This window comes from Thamnophis elegans, chromosome 9 (genome assembly GCF_009769535.1).
Source record: "Thamnophis elegans isolate rThaEle1 chromosome 9, rThaEle1.pri, whole genome shotgun sequence".
Lineage (NCBI taxonomy): Eukaryota > Metazoa > Chordata > Lepidosauria > Squamata > Colubridae > Thamnophis > Thamnophis elegans.
This window is the reverse complement of record NC_045549.1, coordinates 57,082,689-57,103,043: the sequence shown is the minus strand read 5'-3', so window position 1 is coordinate 57,103,043 and position 20,355 is coordinate 57,082,689. Positions and strand designations below refer to the sequence as shown.

The 20,355-nt window shown below is 39.1% G+C and overlaps 1 protein-coding gene across 7 annotated transcripts in view; it reads right to left on the bottom strand.

Moving 5' to 3' along the window:
- BOD1L1 (biorientation of chromosomes in cell division 1 like 1) overlaps window positions 1-20,355 on the bottom strand; it is an 80,927-nt gene that overhangs the window by 30,366 nt on the left and 30,206 nt on the right. For 5 of the 7 annotated variants that reach the window (XM_032224145.1, XM_032224142.1, XM_032224143.1 and 2 more), the window contains exons 10-12: window positions 10,216-15,844; window positions 1,522-1,589; window positions 228-297 (exon numbers count right to left, since the gene is read on the bottom strand). In XM_032224145.1, the coding sequence (XP_032080036.1) occupies window positions 228-297; window positions 1,522-1,589; window positions 10,216-15,844 (5,767 nt within the window). The remainder of the gene's footprint in view (window positions 1-227; window positions 298-1,521; window positions 1,590-10,215; window positions 15,845-20,355) is intronic. The other 2 variants (XM_032224144.1, XM_032224148.1) reach the window with 1 other exon arrangement.

Below are 20,355 nucleotides of genomic sequence, written 5' to 3'. Positions count from 1 at the left end.
CAGGGAAGAAGAGATCCACTGTTCTCAAGTCCCTTACTTCAGTTCAACTGAAATCTGCTAGAAATGCAATGGAGAGACTAAGTTTTGAGGTTTTGTTTTTAATACCTCAAGACACCACAAGTGACTGGATATATTGTCCTGTTAAATGTACATGCTGTAGTTTCATTGATTGGGACATGAAATTATGGCTTGTCATAAAAATTACTGTCATTAAAACATGAATTTACTTTTGAGAACCTCTTCGGGCTGTTTCTCTTCATAGTGAAGTTCTTTTTCTGGATTTGTACACAACAGCTGCTATGAAGAAAAGAGAAAAAAAAATCTCTTTCAACTTTAATAGTATCAAATCCCAATACACCTCTATTTGAAAGCAAGCATGCTGCTGAGTAAACTGCAGAAGAATAACAACAATAATATACTGTTGTATTGTCTCTAAAGCAAGGGCAGGAAGCATGATGGCATAGAAAATGCACTCTTGCTAACTCTTTTAAACCGGAAGGGAGCTTTCAAACCTTTAAAAAAATCAATATGGGAGAAAGCAAGAGTGACAGACGCTTCTTCTGTATGATTTGCCTTACCTGGAATTGTATGTGTATGTGTGTTTTACAAAAGAACTAAACACAGAGATTCCAACAGAGTGAATGGAAGTCAAATGAGAAGGTACTGTGACTATGCTGCACAAGAAGTATATTTCAATTAAACGAATTAGAAGCTGGAATACTTCAAGCAATGTACAGCTACATACATGCAGCATATACATCTATATGTTGTACTACTAGAACTCTTTTGCCTGTAACCTTGAACTAGACAAAAAAAAAATACACAAGGCAGCAAATTTTGAATTGAGGTAGATCAAATGAGCTAACTTATAGAATGACTAATAAATTGCGGACCAAAGGAACCAATAGGATTGAAAGTTGGCATTTGTTGTCACTTAAATGTTGCTGTGCCACTGCCCAGAGGTTCAATAGACTGGGTCTGCCCTAATCATCTGGAGGCTGGGAAGACTAGTCTTTCCTTTGGCCATTGGAGTTCATATAAACTGGACCAACCATGGCCCTTTCTGGAGGCTGAGTAGATCAGTCAGCCATGGTTAAGTTGGCATAAAGTTACTCCCACTCCTATTGCTTTTTGCTCTTGGTCATTCAGTTTCTGTTTCAATGATCATAGGTTGTTTAGGATTTTTTTAAAAATAAGCATCTATATTCAATAAAGCTGTTACTGGATTGCAACTGTTTTGAGCTACTTTCTATGTGTTGGCAAGCAACTAAGTACAGAGTCTATATTTCAAATAAGGAGCAAAAATATAAGCATGGGCACTCTCTCCCAACAAGAATCTGCTCATGGAACATTTTGTTACATTACAGTCCAATTTAATCAATGTTTCTTGAATAGTCTTAATTTCAAATATTTGTTTTCTTCCAAATTAAGTACAAGCAATTTTAAATAACTAAATATTTCAAAGAACCATTGTATTAAAACTTTTTAATAAAAATAATAATAATCAAAACACCATTGTACCTTGTCAGTTGCTGTCTCCATCTTTGGTTCCAGACTGTCAGTCTCAAATGGACGCACCACTTTACTTTCTAATGAAAATAATTTAAGCAATTATAATATGATAATTACAATAGGTTATAATCTTATGGTTATCTGGCAACTTTACCCTATACAAACAGCTGAGTAAAGCCAATTTTAGTAAATTAAATATTTTTGAATTTTTATTTGGAAACAGGATGGTTTGGTTCCACAGATAACAATATAAAATTAGAATATATTCTGCAGGATCCAATCTGGGTGTGGCTAAAAAGCCACACACAACAAGCACCATATAAATACAACACACAGAATAGCCCAAAGACACACACTACTTGAGAGAGGTTCCCTGAGTATGGGCTCCACCAAAAGCTTCGAAGATCAACCTAAATTAGATTCTGGAACATTATCCTGTATATTCACCTTCACTTGTAACAGAATGTTATTCTGTTTTGCTATTTTCAATTAGAATATTATAGCTTGCTTAAATTTAATAATTTTAATATTATATTTAATAAATATTCAAAATTTAATAGGAAAGCTAAATTTATCATGGAGAAAAGTCACTACAACTTCTATAACTTCCCATTATATTATGAAATATGTATTATGGCAGAAACAGGCAATACCTCTTTTCTTTATTTATTCAGTTTTTGAAGTTCATTATGAATTTGCTTATAATATTTTAAATGCACATTACTCTTAATAAAGTAACTTTTGGAGTGGCAAAATAAGATTAATTTTTTTTACAAGTATTATTTATAACTATCAAATTATAATAATGCATTTGTTGTTTTGTTACAATGAAGTACTATCAATAAAATTACTTTCACCTTTATTAGTACAGTTGTACAAGAATAGATATTTTTGAATGCCTGTGCCTGAGCAGAAACATAGGTGTTTCTGTTGATTTGGTCCCTGCCTGTTTAGGCAGAAATAGATTGAATTAAGAGGGAGAAGAAGAGTGCAAAGAATCCAAGGCAACTGAAGATATGGAGATTCATGTTTTTTTCTCTCTCCACAACAGTTCCCGAATATCCCATTGGCCGTACCCTGTTCCCCCACAAGTCTTCTCAGCCTCTTCTATTTCCTCTTTTGTACAGAAAATGCCTATTCTATAATGCCTTTCATAGAACAAGAAAAACAGAACATGCTTTGTTGGCATCCCTCATACTATACAGTGAAAGTCTATTCTGAAGCCTTACATAAACAGGCTCTTATTAATTTGTCAGACTAAAATCCTACCACTCTAGTCAAATAGTAATACTTTGGATTTATACTTCATTGGCCTAATTATTGAGACCTGGGAAAGAAGGATCAATCAATACTACCTTTACCTTTGGGATGATTGGACCACCACTTTTGTTTCAGAAAACAGGAATTGCTACCTACACTATGTCCAGAAACACAGACCCATTTAAGTCATCCGCGGCGAGAAATAAACTTTATTTCAGGAAGATTTTTTTTTTTGCATTATTCATGAGGTTATTTGAGGGTGGCTAACACAATTGTGTGGCTAACACAATTTATCATGACATAAAGATACTTCATTTTTATTTTCAAGCACCAATGGTCTATAAACCTTTTTGGCAATGTAATATATAAAGTGGTCCACTAAGTACCTGATTCCTTCCAGATTTTGCAGACTATAGCCATGACTATTGGCCAAATAAGCTATGTTCGACAAGAGATTTTCATAGAACTTCTTGGGCATTTATCCTAATCTAGTGATGGCTAACCTTTTTCTAAAGGTGTGCCAAAACTGTGTGCCTGTGTACTATCGCGCACATGTGTCCTTACCTCCCCCTGCGCAAGCAACCTCCCTGTGCATGTGTGAGCGCCCCCTGTGCGGAGGAGGGGATTTTTGCGCTCCCCAGGCTCCAGAGGCTTTCCTGAAGCCTGAGGGCGGCAAAAATGGCCTCCCGCAGCCCTCTGGAAGCCTGAAAATCAACTGGCTGGCGCAATCATGCATGCCGGAGCTGAAGGCTGCTGAGGGCTGCTATGCCGGCAACTATGAATCCGTGTGCCATCTGTGGCAAGTGTGCCATAGATTTACCATCACGGTCCTTGTCTATAAAGACACCAGTTGTCACCTGTTGAATCTGGTTGAATAATTCCTTATTTCATTTCTGTGCTCGTGTGTTTGTGTTGGATGTCCTCTTTGGTATCCTCTTTCTTAAGACTGTCATCCTTTCTACAATTCCCCACTTAATAGTTAATTCATTCTTTATCATTCCTAAGGCAGGTCTACATTTCTTCACAATCAGGAGGGGGGGGGAGCCTTTTCTTCCCACATAAAGTTGCAGTCTGTGGGCACTTTCATACTTCTTCCTGAGAACAGAAAATAAACTGACAGCCCGAACTTCAGATCCAGGCTGGCCAAAAGGATAGATTGATCTTAATGAATGAAAAAACCCTACCAGCCCTGACTTGCCTACTCCATATTTTGTTTCACCCGAGACCTGAACAACTCAGATATTCTAGGTTTTGGTTCTGCTGAGGCAAAGTAATTCAAAATAGAACTTTTGAAATATGAAATTCTAGAGCAACAATGGCGAACCTTTTTTGCCTCGTGCACCATAAGTAGGAGGAGCGCAGGGGAGGGGGGTTGTGTGCGGGCGTGCCACACCCATAATACAATGTGCGACCTCCAGTGCGCATGCACGCACTACAGGTGCTCCCCCTTTTTTGCATGCTTTTTTCACCTTCCCCAGGCTCCTATAAAGCCTCTGGAGGGCTTCCAGGGCGGGTGGGGGAGGCTGTTTTCTCCCTCCCCAGACTCCTATAAAGCCTCTGGAGCCTGGGGAGGGAGAAAACAGCCTCCCCCGCCTGCCCTGGAAGCCCTCCGGAGGCTTCAGGGACCTTCAGGAGGCTTTCCTGAAGCCTTCGGAGCAGTCAAAACAACCCTCCAACCAAACCGAAAGTCCATTCCCGAACTTCTGGTTTGCCCGTAAGGCCGTTTTTTGTGCTCTGGAAGCTTCAGGGAAGCTCATGAAGCCTCTGGAGGGCCTCCGGGGGTGTGTGTGTGTGTGTGGAGGCGCTTTTCACCCTCCCCAGGCTCCTATAAAGCCTCTGGAGCCTGGGGAGGGCGAAAAATGGCTTTAAAAAAAGGGTGAACTCAGGCTGGCCAGCTGACAAGGCAGCACCTCCCGTGCCTTGACAAATCGCTCCACATGCCACCTGTGGCAAGCATGCCATAGGTTCACCATCACTGTTCTAGAGTAAAAACAAAACCATCATTCTACTTTGTTCAGTTATTAATACATTTGTCCAAAAGATAAATTGCAGCAGAATCATTTTATCACAGCTAAAATCTAAATATGTAACTTTTTTCCCCATTTTTCAATATATTATATTGCTGTCAGGTCCTTTACATCCCTATTGGGACACTGCCATTCGCGGATGTTCCTTTACAATCTCTTTCCTGTTTCTGGTCTTCCTGTCACTTTGATGTACCTGCTTGGGAAAGGGAAAGAGAGGAATTGGCCTGGGGCATCTGTTTTGGCAGTTGCGCCTGAGAACCTATCATCTTCTCACAACAATTTCACTCCTGTGGATTGCCCCGCCTCGGGCTGGACATAGCAGAAGGGTTTTTCTGCAACGTTTAACCCAACAGCAACAATTTCAGATCCTGCCTTGCTTTCTTTGCTATCACTTTCTCTCAATAAAAGTTTCCTTTTGAAATAATGCCTGTTTCAAGGGTTCTACTTTCTTGAAGAGAGAGAAGAGGCAGGTCCTTACAAGTGTTTTATTATCTATTTTCACAAATTCCTATTTTATCTTCTCAACTGTGTTAAATATTATGTTTTTAATAATATTTCACTTCCTTTTTATAAATCATATTATTACAGATTATTTCTACCTTATTTTACTAATTCTAAAATCAGTTTAATTAGTCATATTTTGCCAAGGTTTTCCCCTCTAATTCCTGTCTAATTGAATGAAACAGCTTGCAATGGTATGATATAGGAACAGAATCAATTTATTCACATTCTGTTTCTTTTGGCCATTTTAAACAACATCTATTCCTTCTACCGCGTTTCCCCGAAAATAAGAACTGGTCTTATTTTCTTTTGGGCCCCAAAGCATGCATGAGGCCTTATTTTTGGGGAATGACTTATTTTTTTGACACAGGCATGTCGGGGAGGCTGGTGCTGCGACCATGAGACAAGGCAGGGGGCGGGACTGGCTGCCTCCTGTGTGAAAAAGACAAAGCAAAAGACAAAGCAGGGTGTGGAAAAAGGTCTGTTCAGGAAAAAATAGGCAGAAAGAGTCAGGCGAAAAGCCACACCCTTCTGCCCGCCAGGTCGCTTCACCCTTCCAGAGAGAAGCCAAAGTTTCGATCCTGCTTCTGGGCGGAGCACAGGGCAGGCACACAGGCAGCTTGCCCTGCAGAGCTTTGCCCAGCCTTTCCCATCAGGAAGGAGTCTCCTGCCTTCCGTGGGGCCCTTTCAGTCCTTCCTGCAGCTGCAACCCCCCTCCAGCCCCGCAATGTTGCCCATCTCGGTGAGGGCCCCATCCAGATGGTGGTGAAGGATACTGTTGGGTCTGTGGGGCCTACAGAGCCCTGATGCTGATGAGGTGAGGCAGCGCTACAAGTCCCAGCCACAGCATAGGAGTGGCAGCAGGAGACACTCTGTTGGCTGCTGTTGCCAGGTTAGATGGGGAAGAGGCCACCAGCATCAGGCTCTGCAGGCCGGATGATGGACTAGGCAAGCTTGGGTGGGGATGGCGCCATGCTATCCTACAAAATTCCCCAGCTCCGCCCCACCCCATCAACAGTTGGGTGAGAAGAGGAAAGAGCTGCTCTGCCCATTCAATGACATGGCTGCCTGCCCACCTCTTCCCTTTCACTCCCCTCCCAAGCCGGACTTCCATGCTATAGAGGATGGCCCTGGCAATCCCTTCTCCAGAGATCACCTGCCCAGCAACAGCTGCCTCCTCCTTCTCCTGTACCTGCTCTTTGGTCCTGAGGCACTGCTTCATATTGCCTGGTCTCCGTTTGGCGTTTCAAAGATGGCAGGTCTGGAGGCCTGCAGCTCTGCCTCCGTGTTTCAGTAGATGCCATTTTTGCCTTGAGATGGGCCCATTTCAATGCCTGGAGCCGTTGGGAGGGTGTTGCCTTGCCACCTGCTTTCCAGCTCTGTTGCGTTTCTCCACTGCCACATGCAGGGCAACAAAAGAAATTTGTGGGACTAAAAAAAGTTCAATCAGACCTTCCCACTTGCAAAAAGATCTTGTGAAGTTGGAAGGTCTGATTGAACTTTTTTTTAAAATACCACTACTTCTTCTTTCCCTGCATGTGTTGGCAAATACAATGGAACTGGAAAGCAGGTAAGCAAAGGAATGCTTTGGAGAAGAGAGGGGAGCTGGGCGGTGATGCTCCAAGCTCTACAGTGGTGGAGAAACGCAACAGAGCTAGAAAGCAGGTGGCAAGGCAAACCATCCCCAAGGGCTCCAGGTGCTGAAATTGACATGTCTGAAGGTAAAGCCGGCATCTCCCAAAATGCAGCAGCAGAGCTGCCTCATTTGAAATGGTGAACGCGGACTAGGCAGCACGAGACAGTGCCAAAGTGGCAGGTGTAGGAGGAGGCAGCTCCCCTGCCACCTGCCTCGCCTCATGGTGGTGCCATGCGCTCTCCTGTCCTCTGATGCGCCTGTGAGCAACCAGATGGTGGGACTGAGTGGGCAGGGCTTAAGTAGGGTTCATTTTGGGGCAAGGCTTATATTAGATGCAGGTGTAAAATCAGACTAGGTCTTATTTTCGGGGAAATATGATAGTTGTTTAATATTCTATAGTGTGTTTGGGACATGTTTGGGATGAAGTCATGTAAACATCAGGGTAACATCTTCTATTACCAACAAGTTGGTAAGTTGTACTCCCCCTCCCCTCACTTGCCTTCTTATAAACCTATTTTCAGAAACATGGCCTAAAGAAATATGTTGTTTTTCATGTTTTAAAGCTGTCAGGAAAGTTCAGTTATATTTGATTCACTGTACTCTGTATTTAACCATTTGAAATCATCATTGGCTAGTCTTTCCAATGAAAACGGACATACATTAAAACAATGACATTAATAGAAAACCACCACAAGCTTATTCCTCGGGGGAATGTGATTACTCCACATGCCCTGAGTGACTGGAAAAGACTGCCTCAGAGGCTACTCTTGTCCTTATCTTTAAAACTCCCAAATTTCAACAGTTTTCTAGAGCCTAGACCTTTACCCACCCAAATAAACACCTTTCTATTTTTGTAGCCATGCATATCTGGGTTATTTTCTTCTGCTGTGAGTGTATTTAGCCTTCTATTTTTATAAGCTGAAATACAAATTATGAATTGAATGGTAGAATAGAAACATTTTCAATAAACAGAAAGTGGTGCTCAAGCCAAGGCATTCACTGATTTAAATATTATAAAAGTGTTGAAACTTAGTCCTGATTTCAGATGTTTATTATTTAAGTATTTATAGCACTCACACCTATACAACCCAAAGTATGCATCCAGTATGAAGGTGACATCTTTGTTACAAGAAAAGACCAACTAAAGAACACATACAAAATTGGCAACAACTTCAAAGATATAAAATTCACAAGGGAAGAAGAAAAGACCATGCTACTTTTCCTGGATATCCTCATCAGCAGAGATAGCAATGGCAAATATAGAAATAAAAGTTTATTGAAAAATCACCCATACCAACCAAGTGTGCTAAAATATTAATAATATTATATTAATATATTAACACAATCTCTCACAAGAGTAGCTGTGTAAAGAATACTATTTAGATGAGCACAATCATGCTACAGCAAGCCTTAACATGAGAAAAAGGAAACAGATCATCTATACATCTTGCAACAAAATGGATATCCATGCAACTTCATCAAAAAGTGCCTGACACTCAATCCAATAAAGCCCTCCAAAACATCCTAAGTAAACCAAAAGACTCAGCAGAAAGCAGGAGTGTAAGGACTGCAATATCCTGTACATAGGACAAAAGGCAGAAGACTAGCAGAAAGCATATATGAGTATCAACTAGCAGTCAGAAAACTTGAGGAAAATTCCTTAATTTCACAATATGTGGATAGACTTAACCATAGTTTCAGCTAGGAAACATAAACCATCCTAGATCAAGTCCAAAACACTACAGAATTCCTGGAAACCTGCCATTCTGACAAATTGACTATTAATAGGCACAAAGATGTAAACAACATCTATATACCATTCAAGAGAGACAACCAACAAGGGAACAAAAAGACCAGAACACCTCCTCATCAGCAATCAACACCCAGGTGACAAGATTAATGCCAAGATTAACATTAGTCCAAAAAGAAGCAAAAAATGCCCAATTAAGGAATTCCCAAAGAAGCTAATAGTAAACTCCACGATCAAAGGACTACCAAGACCACTCCCAGCAATTCTAACAGGGCAAACTATTAGAATATAAATGAGAGCAAACCCCACTCCTTACTAGCACTGATGATGTTACCTAATTTGGATAATGAAATGTCTGCAAGAAAACAGTCAAGCTCAGGGAACACCGAGGAATCCTTATTATAGCTTTCTTTCATAACATGAGGAAACTTGAGATAGTTTGCTAATTAATTCCAAACTATATTTTTTTAAAATAAATTCAAATCATTAGCTTATGTATGCATTACATTAAAATCCTCAGAATCTTACCATTATTACCAGGTCCTGGTGCTCTCTGAGCTTGGTTGTTTGCTGTCAGCTCTGCCATCTTTGCTATGCTTTACCAAGCTTGATGGCATCCAAGAAGAGGGAGAGGAGAAGGGATGGACACCTCCTGCAGCATCCTGCTGGCCAAAACATGGCACAGGGCGGGAGCATATGTGGGCATCTTGCACCCTGTTTTGGCCAGCAGAGTGTTGCAGTAGGCCGACTATTGGGTCTTTTAGTTTAGTTAAGATGTTTTGGAAGGACTTAGTTGGTTTATATGCTACAGTAATGCTGTGTGGTTGTAATAGTCTTTTGGCTGTTCTGAAACTTTTGATGTATGGTAGTGTTACCCTTTTATCAAGGATCAAGAAGTTATCATCCCACTACAGTGATTAAACCTATTATGCTAGTCAGAAAATGACTCAACCCAGTACAGAATCAACAAGGATACGTGCTATCATAGAAGGGGGGAAAAAAACAGGAGTCATCTACAACATGGGTAAGGACTAACAATTACGTAGGACGGACAGGTAGAAGACTAGCAGAGCACATCAATGAACACAAACTTGCAATCAGAAGACATGCTGAAAATTCACAGCACATGGACAAAATAAATAATAGTTTCAACTGGAAAACCATGAGCACCTTAGATCAAGCTAAACCCATAAATACTAGGGAATTTCCGGAAGATGAAATACATACAAATAAACCATATTCACAAACTATTCAAAAGAGATGAAAGACTAGAACACATCCTTTCTAACAGTCAGATAAGCAGGAGTTAACGCTAAGCAAACAATCAAGCAGAAAACAATACTCTAATCCAAGGAACATCATATGCTGGGCATGTACTGTATATAAATGGAGCAAGCTCCATACTCATTTGCAATGATGATATTACCTAGTTGAAAATGAAACATCTGCAAGCAAGCAAGCTCAGAGAACACCAAGGATTCAAAAGTTGAACCCTGAGCTACAGATAATCTATTCTATTTAATTCTTACCATGATTGTTTTCTATATTTCCATGAACAAGAGCATCTGGTACTTTAGCATTTACATCAGTCTTGCTACATTGAGCATTCTCAGAATTTTCTCCTAATTCAAATGGTACTGAACTGGAGTTGGAGACATCCTTTTCTTCAGTAACTTCAGTTTTTATATATTTCCCATCTTCTTTGGATTTATTTCCAGCCATATGTGTTTCAGCAGATAAACCACGGCTACAGACACAGGAATCAAAACTTATTTCTGCACAGGGAAGTTCAACTATATTAACAGGTTCCATTGTACATGTAGAAATGTCTATGCTTTTACTATTGCCATCAGTCCTGGATATCACTGAAGGTTCTCTGCTTTCCTCCCTGCCCTGAATCCCTTGGCCATCATTAGGTAACTCAACTAAATTCTTACTGTTTTTTAAATCTGTCAACATAGCGGGATCCAATTCTTCAGGGCACACATTGGTTTTCTCTACCAATTCTGTGCTTGTCAATGTACATGGAATTTCTTCTGAGACGGCAACCCCTGTTCTGTCAGGATTCTTTGCAAGATCCTCTGTAGTTGAAGCAATAAACATCTGTTCAGATATACTGAATTCAAGGCCATGACATATTCCTACTTTTGTAAGTAAATGCATGTCACTTTCATCTAATTCAGATTCTTGGCTTGTAGCTTCTTGAACAGTCTTGTACTTTTCTACTTCTGGAGAGACCACTGTATTTTCACTTCTGTGTTTTGTTTCTATTGGCACTACACTATGTGTAACTCTGTTATATATCTCAGTTGCAAGCTGAGCAAAATTCAATTTTCCTTCTGTTTCAGAGATCTGATTCATTTGTTTCTCAGTAGAAAATTCAAAATGTTCTACTGAACTTGTTGAGATTGTGGCAGTATCAGTAGTTTGCTCCAGTCTTGGATCAAAGCATTGAGCAATGTCTTCATTGCCTTCCCCTGAAACAGGAGTTTCTGTGTATTCAATTATACTTGTGGAAATTGTAGCACATTCATCCCTTCCCTCTTCATCACCAATCACCTGGCTTTCATTGCTTCCGCCAGTGAATACACTGGGCATATCAATGGCATTTATCTCCATACTGCTGGTTTTCTCTACAACTCTGTTAGTGGCAAGTACAGTGTCAGTATCTTTCACTGTTACAATTGGCATTGGAGTTGCAAATTCTTTTAAAATACTAGTAGAAACTTTATTAGATTTCATAACATCTCCATCTTGATTCATATATTTGACAGTTGTACTTGGTGCAGGAAAACTGAAATCTTCAGATGTTAGCAGACCTTTGACCTTCTCTAAGTTTTCAACTGTTCTAGCAACAAGTGGTAATGTTGGCTCATTGTGCTTGACAGAATGTGCTGAAATAGAGCACAATTTGGCCCCACTTGTAGAGATGATTTCACCTTTACTTTTATCCTTTTCATTAGCAGATGCTGAAAGTATATTTATTTCCTTAGATACCATCTTAATCAGTTCTCCACATTTCCTGTTATCCAAGGAAGATTCAGTGTCCTCACTCCGCTCTTCACTAACCAATGGTTGATTTATACTTTGTTCATTTAAGAGTTCATTGTTATTCTTAAGTGTCTCGGTGAACAGAGAATCCTCTTTCGGGGAGACAAATGCCATATTTTCATTACTTATGCCAACGCTAGTGGTGCTACTTGCAACTGTCCCCTTTATATTATTGTGAACACTATCAACCTTCATTTCTTTTGATAAGCATGCCATAATATCAATAGAACTTTTATTTGCATTTAATGAATATTTATCCAACCCTGTTCCAAGCTGATCTGTAGATAGGCAGACAGAACTTTCATGTTCTGTAGTTCCCATGTTAATAAGCAACATTCCACTTTCTTCTGTTCCTGTACAAACCAACACATGTTCTGCTTCTTCATTGCCTCTTCCTGTACTAGTTACAAAATTTTCACTTTCTTCATCTTCTTCTTTTTCACCTGTGCTGGTTACACAACCTTCATCATCAATATATGAACCTTGACTGACTTCAACAGTATTTGTTTCAGTTCTAGCTTCTGTACTGTCTGTGGCAAGTTGATATTTTCCTTCTGTGTCTGAGACTCCTACAAATCCTTTCTGGTTTTCCTCCAAAAGTGTACAAGCAGGATCATCTTCTGCTATTATTCCTGTGCTACTGACAGCACTCTCACCATTTACAATGTCTTCACTTTTGTCAGCATGGGATATTGTTGCTAGGTTATTTACCATTTCAGGGCATTGCCCTGTTACAGCATTCTCTTGTGAATCTGTACCAGTCACTGAACAGATAACAGAACCAATGAGCTCAGTTTCTATAGCTGTACAAGTCACAGTGCCCTCAGCTGCTTTAGCTTGTTCAGATTGAACTGAGTTACTCTGAAAGGTATCTGGATCACCAATCATAGATTGATTCTGAGCTTCAGTACCTGCACTGGTTACAGCACCATCACTTTCTATTTCACCTGTGCATGTGGCACCACCATGAAATCTGCTCATTTCAACATAGTTGGAAGCCACACATTTTTGTTCAGAGCTTGCACTGGTTACAGCATCATCTTTCTCTTCTGTTACACAGCTATTCACACGTTGATCAAGTTCATCTCTTCTTCCATTGACTGCCTTCTTTGTACTTTCTTGTATGTAATTCACAGTGCATTCACCACTTTCTCTTTCCTTTGTACTGGTTGAAGAACTCTCACATATTGCAAGCTCTTCCATAACAGCACCACTTTCTTCAGCCGTTGTGACAGTCCACTCACCAATTGCTTTTTCTGTTACAGAATGGGCATTTTCTTTACTTTTGATCCACGGACTCAAAGTGAAACCTTCATCTGCTTCTATACTTGCACAACTTAAATGAGCCTTTCTTTGTTCTTCTGAGCAAGTAATAATGGCTTCACCTTCAGTCAGCAAATTTGACATGTCTTCATCTCCATGGTTTTCTTTAATACTATCAGCTATGGAAGGGATCCCAGTAGGTCTTTCTGTGCTAGTTCCTATAACATTTGCATCAGTTTCCATGCTACTGTGACTAACAATGCAATGGCTACCTTCTACACTACTGTCTACTACACTTCTTTCATTATTATCTTCAGCAACTTCTTTCATATCATTTCCTCCTTTGTTGAATGCAGACACTTTGATTTTTTTTTCTGAAACATTCTTGGGCACTGAACCTGAAGATAATTCTACTAAATTACTAATACTCTGATCTTTGTCTATTTCCAGTTTATATTCTGCAATATTCTCACTGAAATGATCCCTTTCTTTCTCCAAGTTGATTAAAACATATTTGTTTGCACTTAAATTTGTAGGTGCTGCTTCTGAACCAATGAGATTATCATTCTCTAAGATACTAGTTGATGCACTTTCAGTTCTTTTTTGCTCAGTAACTTCCTGAATGCCTGCTACAGCACTTATCCTATTTCTAGGTATTAATTTAGAAGGTAAATGTATTGTGTCATCTGAGTTTTTAATTCTTATATTGGCAGGATCATCTTTCAGGTTTGCATTGAGTTCGATGTTATCATAAAATTTCATTTTAACATCAAGGGTTTGACTATCTGAAATAGTATATTTAACACAAGATCTATTCAAAGATCCCTCTTTAGATCCATTATAAGGATCAGTGATTTCTGGAAGATCTACATCCATAGATTTCTGATGTGCACATTCTCTTGTTAAACTCTTTATTGACGAACTACTTTTCCAACGTTGATGACCGCTACTTGTAAGATTCGTTGGACTATGACCATCCTCAGTCATTCCATGAAATTTTAATTTTTCATTTTCATGAGCAGCATCAGGTAAAACGTGATCAGTTTCTTCAGAAGCAGCATTTACATGATGATGTTCTTTTTCAAAACAACTTAAATCCTTTGGAATCTGCCTGAAGGTGCCACTTGATACATTTTCTTCCTTAGTAGAAAAAACTTCCACTTTTTCTTCAGAGTTACTGAAATTTGAATACGTTGTATTGAATTCAGACATTAAATGATGATGTATTTGGTCTTTGACAATATTTTGCAGTTCAGCTCTCCCTTGTAAATTATTACTGCTTTCTTCCTCAATTTGGCTTTGTTGATTATGTATATCACTGCAACAGTCTTCCATTGGCTCCTGGGTTTGATCAGAATACAGTAAGTGCCCAGTAGTCTTTGGAAGAGAAATTAAAGGGCTTGTGAAGGCTGGTATTTTTCCCTCTCTCGTATCTATTTCTTGGGTTGATGTATTCACCTTTCGATTTTCATTACTTAATTTTTTAATAGGCTTCTTCTCTGTGTGCAGAGTTTCTAGCACCTTTGCATTGTTTTCTACTTCTTTCATGCCTTTGTCTTCTGATTTTCCCTCATCTCCTTTCTTTTTCATGTCCTTGTTATGCTTAAAATTTCTGCTTTTGTGATTATCTGCTGACAATCTCCTTTCCAGTCTAGAAGTACTCAAATATTTATCACTTTTACTTCTCTCTCTTATTTTTTCTCCTAATTGCCCCTTAACTTTAGGATTAGCATCTTTTTGGAAACTACTTAGTGAATGTGCTTCACTTTCAATTTCCAACTCAGTTGAATTTTCTTCAAAAAATTTCATTTCCTGTTTGAACTTAGGTTGTTTATCTGGATTACTCTCTTCTGAATGTTTATCTTTGTCCAATTTCTGCACAGATTCATGCTTAGATAAACTTTCTTGCAATTCACTTTCAGGTACTTTTGCTGATTTGTTATAACTCTTGGACACTGGTTTCAATACAATCCTTTCTTCTAAGCCACACTTTGATCTTCGTCTGACTTTGTGTAGATTATCACCTTGCCGCAAAATATGATCCAAATTGGATGATTCTGCATCATGCTTTTCTTCTTCATTTCGTTTTGATGTTATGGAAGAAACATGAATCTTTGAGGCACTCTGTGACTCTTTTGGTGGCCTAGAATCATTTGGAAACTTCCTTGATTTGTACTCTGCTTTCAATTTCTCTGTGGAAAGCTGCCTCTCTTTTCTATTGGTCTCTTTGCGCATAGTCTCATTTTTTTCTGAAATGTTTTTCATCTCTTTGCTGTTCACAGAAGCCTTTCTTTCACTTCTATGCTTGTTTTTCTTTTCAGTTTTATCATCAGGCAAAACTTTTGCTAGTTGATTATTTTTCACAACAGTTTCTTCATTTCTCATGTTCTTCTCAGAAGGTACATTTTCAACGTTTTCACTTGTTTTCTGAACATTATCTCCTTTACATTTATACTTCATTAATGATTTGTCTTCAGAAAGACTTCTTTCTTTTTCATTTTTATCTTTTGATGGCCTCACCTCCTTCTTCAGTACATTCTTAACACCTGGTGTTTCTGACTCATCCTTTTTAATATGTTTTTCATTTTTAAGTACATTCCTTTGCTTTTGAGGTTCTTCTGGACTGACCTCTGCCATCTCAAATTGAGATTCTCCTTCAACATCTGGCTGGATAACCTCCAATTGGAAAGAGGCAGACGTTCTTCTCTTGTGTTCCTTTTCAACTTTGATTTCACTTTTGTTTTCCTCTGGTGAAAGTCCCAATTCTGCAATTTTTCTAACAACTTTATTTCCATTTTTGCCTTGATTGACTTTAATTTCTTTTGAAGACAACTTTTCAGTACCCTGCAAGATAAAAAAGGGACAAATTGTTAAGTAATCTTTAGTTCAAATACTGATAGCTTCATTTATAATTATTTATAAAATGGATTGGATCCAGTGCTCTTCTTAAGTGAAATTTTGCTATTGTTAGAAACAATTTCCTCCAACACAATTGCTTATGCCATTTGTATGTCAGATCTCTAAAAGTGAACTGCCATTCAATTGGGAGGAGGGGAGCCTCGGAGTTAAATCATTAGCTACATCTGTAAGAACAGAAGAATAGAAGAGAAAGAACTGAAAAAAATCACAAAATGTCAGATCTCTAAAAGTGATACTGCCATTCAATTGGAAGGAGGGGGAGCCTCAAAATTAAATCACTAGCTGTATCTGTAACAACTGAGTTTTACAACTTCACAACTGGTTTCCTGTCACCGGGAGACTGAAGGTCCCAACATCTCTGGAGGGATGTTTATGATAGCCACGTGGGATATATTATTTTGATGTCTACCTAGAGATAGCTATGGGAATGTGTGTTTTATTGACTCCCAGGACAGAAGAGTTAAGGAAGCATCTTCACACTTGTGTATTGGTCAGAATCTGCATTCAGACAAAAGGGCGGGGTCATTATCAGCTTAATCCCATTTGCATGGCCTAAAGGTTTTCAGATGCTGCTTTGCCTCTAATGGTTTCCATCCTGCCTGATTAAAGGTTTCTTTTGAAATAATCCGTTTAAAGAGTCTTTACTTTCTCAAATTAGGAGAGGAGTCATTACATTTGTCAAGGTTCCGAGTAATGTACCATTGAAATCAGAACCCCAAGGCTGGTAGATTCTTCACATAACATGTTTATTGGATATATCATATCAGCATACCTCGTGAAAACCAACTCTGAAAGTTCCAGCGGTTTTTACATAATTAAAAGAATAAATCTTCCCCCCTCCCTAGTGTCATCAGTCATTATCCAATGAATATAGCTGTCGGGCTTCTCTCCTCCTTCACCAGCCATCTGTTACAATGACAGGAAAACTTTTATTTTGACTGTAAGCTGGGCTATCTACTTCCCTCCTCCCCTTCTTTCTCAGGTTTCGTGGCAACTGTGTGACAACACAAGATGGCCTCACCCAGGGAGACAGATTGGAATAGTGGGCTCCAAGTAGTACCATGAAATCCAGGGCTGACAAACAGTTGCCGGGGGGTGGGGGGGTGGGGGTGTCTTCAGACTGGAACCTTCTTGTAAAGAAGGTGATGAAAGAGCTGTATCTCAAGCGGCCAAGAGGAACTAAACTGGTTCCTCAAAGGCCAGAGACTAGCTCTCTGATCAGGCAGCAGGGGCAGCAGGCATTGTAAAATGTCTGCCACAAAGTCGGGTCAACTGGGGTAAGCATGAGTGCAGGAGCAATGGCTGGCTGAAGTGTTGCGACTCGCTGAGAAGATTTAAAACTCACTAATACAATAAGCATGAAGTTGGAATCGGGAGATAGTTCGAGCGTAAAATAGCGTAAACTGATAAATTGGGAACTGCATGGAAAAAGAAAGAGGAAAGGGAAAAAGATGGTGGTTTAAAAACATCGAAGCCCAAAGAGAAGGTTGTCTTTTTGTAGCTTGGGAGGAGGAACTGAAAGAAGGACTGGATACCTTACTGATATATTCTGTTGAATTTGAAACCTGGAAAGACCTTGCTTCTAATAGCGGTTAATTGATAAACTAAACTCCATGGAAACCTCAGGGAAAGAGCAGAGGGGGGAGACTGTAGCTAAAATAGCACGATGAAGGGGAATGGTTTTGTTTTAACAATCTTTGAAACTGAAGAAGAAACCTTGCCTCTCCTTTTTTATACTGTATTTTTCAAAGTATAAGATGCACCTTTTTTCCTCAAAAAAGAGGCTGAAAATCTGGGCGTGTCTTATACATGTAATACAGCATTTTTTTGCCTCCTGAAGCCCCACCCCCTTCACCAAAATGGCTGTGCATGACCTTATGGAGGCTTTCAGAGAGCTCCTGGGGGCTGGGGAGGGCAGAAATGAGCAAAAAATGGGCCATTCCCCCCCCCCGCACCCTTCTATAAGCCCCCATAAGGCTATGCATGCAATTCTTTTGACAAAAGAACGGCTCAATTTTCATTAAAAAATGGGTCGTTTTTTGCTCGTTTTTGCCCCCCCTCCAGAAGCACTCTGCAAGCCCCCCCCAAGGGTATTCATGCCTTTTTAATGAAAAAAACGGGCCCATTTTCGCAAAGTGCAAAACACCCTTCCCCCATTTTGGAAAGCTCCTTAACTGATTTGATGAGAATTACATTGATCAAGTGCTGTGCCAGCAGAAACAAAGTCTTAGGTGCTGCAGATTGTCAGCGATTTCCTTCTCCAGCACATGGATAAATACACCTGGAAACATCTACCTACCTACACTCTTTCTCCCCCCTACCTACCTACTGTATCTCTCTCTCTCTCCATCTATCTACCTACCTCTCTATCTACTGTATTTTTCTCTCTCCCCTTCTATCTACCTACGTACCTACCTACTCCCTCTCTCTACCTATCTACTGTATTTCTCTCTGTATATTTCTCTCTCTCTATCCCTCTACCTACACCCTCTCCCTCTCTCCCTACCTACCTACTGTATTTCTCTATCTTTCTATCTCTCTCTATTTCTCTCTTCCCCTCTCTATCCTTCTACCTACCTACCTACCTACCTACCTACCTACCTACCTACCTACCTACCTACCTACCTACTTTTCTTGTTAATTTGCCTCTTTGAAACCTTGGTGCATCTTATACTCTGAAAAATAAGGTAATTTGTATTTTGTGTTCCTGGGGAGTTAAAATCTACATTTCTGACATCTGACTGAAAAAAAACAACGAGAAGCGGAGCCACCTTCCAGAAAGAAGAAAGTGTCATCTGGCAGAAACATAGAATATAAAACCTAAAAAGCTGATCTCAAAGGGAAATGGAATGGTGAGAATCTTGGAACTTTGGATTTAGCGTAGGCTGTTTGACTATGCCCTTTTACAACAGTGGAAGAAAGAAGAAAATTTCTTTCCTTGAGATATAATTTAAAGAAGAAAAAATAGAAAATTATAAATTGGGTATTGGGCATATTTAAAGAAATATGCAAAATTAAAAAAAACATGTGTGAATCATTAAAATGGAAAAAATACAATAGGCTAGATATTAAAATGGAAGGAAGTGAAAATGAGAGCCAAAACATAGAAAAAGCGATAGAAGGCGAGGGAAACAATAAGCAGACAAATGATTTCACTGGGTTTAACAGTGGTGCAGGGAAAATGAAAAGAGAAGAGTGTGTCCCAACAAAAAAAGGAAGGGGAGTAAACAAGAATGGAAGAAAATCACTACGAAGAAAGAAAGGAGTTCACTACAAGGGAAAAATATAAGAAAAGAAAAACGGGAAATAGGGCAAGGAGACAAAAGAAAATCCTGAAAAAGACACAACGAATGATACAGCAAAAAGTCATAAAAAGGATTGGGAAGCAATACTACTTCCTAAATAGTAGGAAGAGAAAGAAGTTCAAAGACTGGGATAAAAGGCTCTTTAGAAATAAGTGGAACGGATAAGGAAAGAACAAACATTGATGGGTGAAAGGAAAAAGGGAAATACACACACACACATATATAATTGGGGGGGGAGGTAGAGAATGTTTGTGAGGAATATGTGTATTTTAATTAACTGTAAAGTGAAATATATATGTATGGTATAGTTATAGTTATGTATAGTTATTTAATTAACTGTAAAGTGAAATATAATATATATGTATGGTATAGAAAGGATTGTAAATAAAAGGGAATTAAATGTAGATTAGCTAAGGTGAACGAGGTTAGTATGTCATATATTTGTGCATTTACATTATTTCATACATTTTTTTTCATACATTTTTCTATATCTTCTATGTGGAATGCTTTTTACATCATTTTGTGTAATATTTCTTTGCTATAGTCTATCTCATATTTCAGTCTTTTAATCCTTTTCCGGTTTTGAAGTTGTCTATTGTTTTGTTGATCTTTCTTCCTTTCTTTTTTGCTTTCCTGTTTTTCCCCTCCTTTCCTCTAGCCAATTGTACAATAAATCCCATATGGAGTAGTATTCAGATTCGTCTTTCTCTTTTAGTTCTTTCATGAGCCTATCCATCTTTGCACATTCCAATATTTTTTAAATTACATTTTCTTCTGTTGGTACATAATTATTTTTCCAGTTTTGTGCGAATATAATTCTCGCTGCTGTAACGATGTATAAAATTAAGTATCTAATATTTTTTTTCATAATTTCTTTTTATAATCCCTAACAAAAATAATTCAGGTTTTAGTGCAATTTGATGTGTAGTAATCTCCTCTAGCCAATCTTTTATTTTTTTCCAATACTTTTTCGCAGCTGTGCATGTCCACCACATATTGTAGTATGTTCCATGTTGTTTGTTGCATTTCCAGCAGATAGGTGAACACTCCGGGAACATTTTTGCAATTCTCGCTGGTGGAAGGTGCCATTTGTAGAACATATTGTACATATTCTCTCTATAAGCCGTTGCC